Source organism: Galeopterus variegatus, unplaced genomic scaffold (assembly GCF_000696425.1).
Source record: "Galeopterus variegatus unplaced genomic scaffold, G_variegatus-3.0.2 Scaffold2374, whole genome shotgun sequence".
Taxonomy (NCBI): Eukaryota; Metazoa; Chordata; class Mammalia; order Dermoptera; family Cynocephalidae; genus Galeopterus; species Galeopterus variegatus.
Window position 1 is genome coordinate 54,624 of NW_007728485.1, and position 7,549 is coordinate 62,172.

The 7,549-nt window shown below is 33.5% G+C and overlaps 1 protein-coding gene across 5 annotated transcripts in view; it reads right to left on the bottom strand.

Annotated features, from left to right (window-relative positions):
- Positions 1–7,549, bottom strand: part of GCC2 (GRIP and coiled-coil domain containing 2) — a 45,381-nt gene that overhangs the window by 25,031 nt on the left and 12,801 nt on the right. For all 5 annotated transcript variants that reach the window (XM_008581507.1, XM_008581504.1, XM_008581505.1 and 2 more), the window contains 5 exons: positions 6,116–6,216; positions 5,915–6,013; positions 1,537–1,656; positions 924–1,088; positions 522–626 (listed from right to left, as the gene is read on the bottom strand). In XM_008581507.1, the coding sequence (XP_008579729.1) occupies positions 522–626; positions 924–1,088; positions 1,537–1,656; positions 5,915–6,013; positions 6,116–6,216 (590 nt within the window). The remainder of the gene's footprint in view (positions 1–521; positions 627–923; positions 1,089–1,536; positions 1,657–5,914; positions 6,014–6,115; positions 6,217–7,549) is intronic.

The following is a 7,549-nucleotide window of genomic DNA, read 5'->3' on the forward strand; positions in this document are numbered from 1 at the left end:
CCGCGCTCCCAAGTGGCGCACTGTAGCAGTGCGCCACCGGGCCGGCCCTCATAAAATATTTTCTAATAGTTTAACCCAACTTTCTTAGTTTCACTGTATTTCATTACAAATAACTGGTAGTTCTACTCTTGTGGGGCTCTTATTTATAAAATATTAATATTTTAAGCAGCTCTTATAATATTTTTAGCCTAATCTTTGAAAAAGTGGAGAAAAATTAGCCAAAGTTCTAAGTAAAATACAAATTTCAAGCTCTGACATTAATTAAATCTTCATGTGTCATGTAATAATCACGTACAGAAAATGAAACATCAAACCCAAATCTAATAATTTGTGAGCTTAGATTCTTCTGAAAAGACAGGTACTTAGAGAAATAAGTTAAATTTTTCAATTTTTTGAGGCTAACAATTTATAAAGGATTATTTTAGTACCACAAATAACATTTTGAAATATTCCTTTTCAATGTGTATAGAATAAACAATGTGAATAAAGACATCAGTTTTGACTCTGGTGTTTTATTTTACCTTTTTAACCAGCTCTAATTCTTGCATGGTTTTCTGAAGCTGTTTGTTATCCTTTTGAAATTGTAGCTGAAGTTCTTCAAGTTGATTAACAGTACTGGCATGTTCCTGAAATTAAAAACAAAAACAATTCCCCAAACCCAACTAATATTAAAAAAGCTCTTTGTAAGAGTTTATGAAAGAATCTGACATACTAAAATATAAGTTTAGTAATCTTTCAATATGTAAAAAATACATATCCCAAAATCATAGCTTTAATTCTCAAATATATAGTCAGCATACTTGAAAGAATTAATGAACACTGCTGTATTCACAAATGCTCTTAGTAAGTCTTTCCTTCATTTAAATAATATTTTAATAACATCACTATGCATATGTGAATTGATCTCACAGTACTGTTTTTACCTTTATCTTCTGCTCTTTCTGAAGCTTTTCGGCTTCCAATTCTTTGTCTACCATTGCTTTGGCTCTCTGGACTTCTAAAATCTGTACTTCCAATAACTTGGCATTAGACTGTAGTGTCTCAATATGAGCCAGGAGATCTTCGTTATCAGAATTTAATTTTTCACACTGGAATAGACAAATGATTCATTACTGTATATATACAGAAAATACACAGGAGAGAAAGGATGAAAAAATACATTAATGACAATACTGGCAAAATGTAAAAAAAACCCAAAAAACAAAAAACTTATAATCAATTCCACAGAATGACAAAGTTAAATAGAGAATGAGTTAAAAAACTATCATTGTCGATATTAGCATGGCAAACCTCCCAAGAGACCAGGTGCACTGGCAGAGAAAAGGGCAGAAAAAAACCCCAAAAAAACAAAAAAATCCAGGGAAACTGTGATTGGAGTAATAAGCAAGACAGGATGGTTGCTGTTTTGCCATAGTCTTCTCTCAATAGTCGGGGAAAAAAAGAAATTCTATTTCTATTTATTTTTTATGCAAAAAAAGTATTGAGGTTAAAATATATTTAAAATTCTCATTCTGAATTTACTTAACTTAAAATTACCTGACAAGCTGAATTTCTTAGTTGTTTTGTAAGGTCTTCTACTTGATGTTCAAAATTATTAGCACGTTCTTTTTCCACATCCAACTGCTCTGACTGCTTATCATATTCTAATAAAAGATTCTTCAATAAAGAAAGAATTTAACTTTAGAATAGTATGCATTCAACAGGTAAGACTGTATCATCAAACCTTCTTGATATAAAATTTATAAGTCCCTTCCAGATGCTTAAAATATTTACCCAAGTTCAACATTTGGTGGAATACTTAATTGGCATTAGATAATAAAATAAGAACAATTCAGATGACTTTTAGTATGGAGGGGCAACTGTACTAAAGGGGAAAAAAATTTTAAATGTTCACAATATACTAGCTCCACGGTTAAATATTCTATTCATCAAAAAAAACAAACTTCTGAAATGTAAACAAAATTTAAAAAGGGAGGATAAAAAGCCTAACCTGGATACCTATTAACTCCACCTAAATTATTCTGATGAAGTAAACATTCCAGGCCTGGTCTAATATAAGGTGGAGGTGCTAAAGGAAGAACACTGGGAGACATTGCATAAATAAAGTCTCTCACACCGTGCAGCAAAAATTTCAGTATTTTCTGCAAACCGATTCCCTCCCACTGGCTGAGCGAGGTGCGGGCGCAACACCGAGGGTTGCGATCCCATTGCCGGTCCCGGTCCGGTACGGGCGCGACACTGAGGGTTGTGATCCGTTGCCGGACACGAAAAAAGACAAAAAGGAAAAAAAAAAAAATTTCAGTATTTTCTGAAGAATCCAAAACCAATTTAATTTTTTTTCTTTGATATTTCTACTTGGCCTACTAAAGGACAGAATGCCCAGAGTGACTTTTTTGCTGCATACCAGCTAATTAGGTTATTACTCCAAATATGTAAATGAGACGCACTATTTCCAGACAGACTGTAGTTTTTTCCCTCTCCTTTCTAAACACTCGTTTTGCCTTTGTTCCTAGACAACTTCTGACTGTTGTCCTTTCCATAAATGAATTTGTGTGCAATATAACCAGCAAAATGTTTCTGAGTTTTCATTGAAAGTTTATTTTTGGAAGTCCCACTGAAATACTGCTCACCTGGTTCCTACCATCAGAAACAAGAGGACTGTGAAGCCTGGAAGTGGCTTTTGTCCAGACTTGGATCGTTAGCATCCTTTGCTCACCCTCCCATGCTCCTCTGGTGGTCTCATGTGTGGCATTTATGCTCTTTCTGGCTCTTGTTTGCCAAATCTGATTCTTGGCCAATCTAATTTTGTTTCTAATTCTTGTTTACACATGATCAATTATTTGTCCATGCTGGTAGCTGAGTGTCAGATCTGAGTTTTGATTTCATGGTCTGCCCATTTAGTGATTTGAGTGGCAGAGACAGGAAATAGGAATTGGGAATCTGGCTTACATATTTTTTTGTCCATATTTATTTGTCTGAGGATTACTTCCTGGCACACATAAATACAGGGTTGAGAAATCATTAGTGTCTTTTCGTTTCCCAGAGAGAAAATTATGTGCTTGTTTTGTATTTGTGTGGACTCCTCTAAGTATTAGAGATCTTTACCCTCTTACGGTCTATCTAGCCTTTTTCATTTTTACTCATTATGGTTCTAATAGTTGCCCATAGCTGTAAAAAGTGAATTGCTATGCCAAGCCTCCTTATAGAAAATTCTTACAGGAAATTCTGACTTTAGTCAAGCATTATTCCCAAGGGGAATGTTAGAACAAAACTGCATGTCATACACAGAGTGGTCTACTTTCCTTTATGGGTATGCAGATGCTTGTAAGCGTATGAACAATTACAAATTATCATCCCTTTAAGACTCTTGTGTGTTCAGATATTTTAATAAACCTATAAAAAGTATTATTATAAGTGATAAGAACATTGAAAAAATAAACTGTCCAGCAAAATTCAGAAGTAAACTACAAAATTACTCAGCATCTTTATAATGATGCTCCCTGAGGAACCTAATGGAGCTTAGTTATATAACTATGTCTACTTTTTAAAAAATGATCAACATTCTGAAACATATCAGCACCTCTGATTCTATCTTAAATCCTGTTTTTTTTATTGCAAGTGGAATTTCTAGCTTTCCCAAAGGTTGAGAAAATTTTATAACTATGGAGTCTACTTTTTAAACAAAAAAATTGGTATACCTGGTCTACCGATAGAGAATCTTAATATATTAAGTTACAGGGTCTCTTAAAACAAAGAAGCAAGCTCCTAATGTAACTGGTCCTAAAAAACAAATAAGCCTATAAATAAATTTTAAATAAGTGTTTTAAAAAATGAATTTATAAGGCCTGTTCATATATTAAGGATATTAATCCTTTGTCATATGTTCATTATGCAAATTTACATACAGAAACATGGCAATGAAAATATGAAAAAGTAAATTTACATATGAAAATGACACAAACCCACAAAAATGTAAATTTACATTTATAAAAATATGAAAATGTAAATTTAAAGTTACATAAAAAATTTACTTGAAATTTACATATGAGCTTATTTACCTTTTATAAGCCAGTGAGTTAAATTAGGAGCTTGATTTTAAGAGAATCTATAACTTATTAATTTCCTCCAGAGGTAGACCAGATACATCAATTTTATATAGTTCAATCTATCAATGTTTTCCTTTGTAATTTCTTAAATTGCTCTTAAGTTTGGAAAAGTCTTTTGTATTCAGATGTGAGTTATAGAATCAAGTATTTTATTCTAGGTTTTAGAAAACATTTTTCATAAAATTATCTAATCCATCCAGAATTTATTTTGGTCTGTGGAGTGAAATAAAAACCTGACTAGATTTTTCCCAGATAGTTTTCTAATTCCTTTTTCATTGTTTTCTGTCTTGGGATACTACAGCTTAGTTGGTGAAAGAATAGACCTGGAACCAGAAAGCCTGAATTCAAATCTAACTCTATATTACTTGTTCTGTAACCCTGAAGTCTCTTAAGAACTTCAAGTCTGTGACCTTGAGTCCCTTAACCTCTTTATGCCTCTGCTTCCTCACCTGTAAATTGGAAATGCTGATTACTTCTTGGGGTTGTTTTGAGAATTAAGCGTATTAAGACATGTAAAGTGTTAAGAAAAGAGCCTGGCAGGTGTGTGTTGTGGTTATGCATAAGTCTTTATCTCTTCTGTTACATTAATCTGTCTGATTCTTGCATCAAAATCATACCACGTTAGTGTAGCTCTATAATAAATTTTAGAGCAAGAGGTCACTTTTTTCTTTTCATTTTCAAAAAACTTAGTTGTTCTTGCTAGTTTATTTTCCATTTAAAACTTTAGAGTAATTGTCAAGATCCTACCCCCCAAAATGTAGAATTTTTAATGAAATTGTTTTAGAATTTACAAACCAATCTGAGAACTAATATTTCAAATAATTTTCAGTCATGCTATATAAGTCTTACAGTTTTCTTCACTAAGTACAAATACTTATTAAAGTTCTTTCTAAAATTTTACTTTTTGGATACTACAGGATTTTTTTCTTTCACTTGATTACTGCTCACTCTCTTATCTCTACTATCTGTTACTTTTCTACACAGTTAAGTGTCTTGTATTTTTGTCGGTTTGCCTGTTATTGCCACTGGAATTTAAGTCCTAAGAGGCCAGGAACTTAGTATATTTGATTGACCCCATCTGCCCCAGTGCTCAAAACTTGGTTTGGCTGTATAAATAAATAAATACATGAAGAAATGTTATGTTATTTATTTTTTATTTAGTGATTTTTTTTTTTTTTTGGGTGGTGGCCAGTACAGGAATCAAACCCTGGACCTTGGTGACTTTACTTTTTAATTCCTATGTTTTTTATAATAGAGTCTCATGTTATCAAGGTAGACAGGCATGTTACCTCCAGATAGCAATGCTTTCACTTTTTCGTCATACCTCTCGTCATACCTCTTCTCTCGTCATACTTCAAGCTTACGTACTTGGCCAGAACAACAGTAAATAATAACAGTAATAATAGCCATCTTTTTGTTACTCTTTTATTAGGAATTCCCAAAATAGAATTTTACTTTTAAAAAAGTCGTTTAAAGACATTATTTAAAGCTTACCCACTTTAAAATCTTGATATTAGGATTATACTACATTGCACAAAAAAATAGAAAAGATTTACTAAAAAATACAAGATGATTATTTTATAGACAAGATTTACATTTCCAGTACATTTCTTAACTTAGAAGTTACAAATATAACTTTTTAAAAAAAATTTTAATTTACCAATATACAGTGTAGTTGATTTTCCTGTCCCTTTACCAATTCCTCTTTCCTCACTCTCCCCCATCAACATCATATCTGTTCACTTGTCTTAACAAGTTCAAGTAATTGTTGTGATTGTATAACTTGTTTTTAAAATAACTATTTTTACCTTATAGCTTTCTGCTCCTTGAATGAGATCCCTCATGGACGTAGACAAATGATCCTTTTCTGACTGAACAGATTCAAGTTCTTCCCTTAGAGTCTGGGCCTATTTTTAATATAAAGTAAAGTTAAGAGATTTTGCAAACAGAAAAACTCTTGGTTTTCTAAAATGTAAGATTCCTGAGTCTTGCATTTTAAGTTGGCTTACCTCTTTTCTGCTAGAGTCTAGTTCTTTCTTTGCCTTCACAGCAACTAGTTTAATCTTATTTATTTTTTCCTCCTTCTCTTTGGATTCTTTCTCCAGATTTGCTAAAAATAGAAAATAAAATAATTATATATGAACTCAAAAGGAAAAAAAGGGAAAATATTCAAATTTCTTGCTTATTTTAGCCCTAGAAAGTGATTTTTATTCTGGAACACAAAATATGCAATTAGAAATTAAAATAAGTAGCAAAGCCATTAATACGTTTTTTTTTTCCTTTTTGTCTTTTTTACTGACCGGTAACGGGATCGCAACCCTCGGTGTTGCGCCCGCACCGCGCTCAGCCAGTGAGCGGGAACCGGTCTCCACATGGGATCCGAACCCTTGGCAGGAGCACCGCCGCGCTCCCAAGCGGCGCACTCTCAAGTGCACCACCAGGCCGGCCCCATTAATACGTTTTTTTAAGTGGAAGCTTATTTATTATGTAAGTGAGGCAAACAATGTAAAAATTTTCCATTTTCTTCAATCCTCTAAAATATTCTACATTTCAGCCATTTCATAAGTGTCTAGGAATTGGAGAGGCTGTTAGGACTCCTTTAAATGTTAGATTTTGTGGAAACACAGGTATGCTAGGATTTTAGGCAGCAGTTTATAAATCAGGATCAAGTAGATGAGATATCAAATAGAGATAAACATTGAGGTTCTGGAGGCACACTCCTCCTCTTGGTTGTTGGGTCTGATTTTTACAACTAAACCTGTAATGTTTTACCTTTGCAATCTTGACCTCTCTCTCAATCTCTTTAGCTACCTCCCCATCTGAACTCGTGTTCAGGATTTTACTTCTTGATACCTCTGCTCAACTTCAGTTATGATCTGAAGTTCTGCCCCTGCCTATTAATCTTCATGCACTTGCACCTCCCTCTGGCTGCCATGGTGAACTGTGTGAGTAGCAAAGGTCAACTGTTTCAGTTCCGTATTTCATGCCACGACTCCTCACCTACTCAGGCATCTGAGCAGAAACCACTCCCCTTCTTCTGCAGCAATTTCCCCCTCTTTAGAGGATTTTTTCTAACAGTTTTTAAACATGCAACAAGAAAAATGTCAAGAAATTAAGGTCAGGAACAAATAATGGAAGCAGCTAAAGAGGGTAAGGGAAAGATCATGATAAAACAGATCAAACATTTCAAGCATGCTGTTATTTTTTCCCATTAAAAAAGCCAACATGCTGCCCTTTTAGATATTGTCCCATCTCTTCCTTTTATAGAAAAGTCCTTTGAAAGAGCTGCCTATACATGCTCTTCCCATTTTTTTCCTAGAACTCACTGCAATCAAGCTCTAGCTCTAGCTCCAGCACATCATGGATACTGATTTCTATGTTGCTTAATCCAATGGTTAGTTCTCAAAACTCCTTTTTTTTTTTTTTTTTTTTTTTTTTTTTCT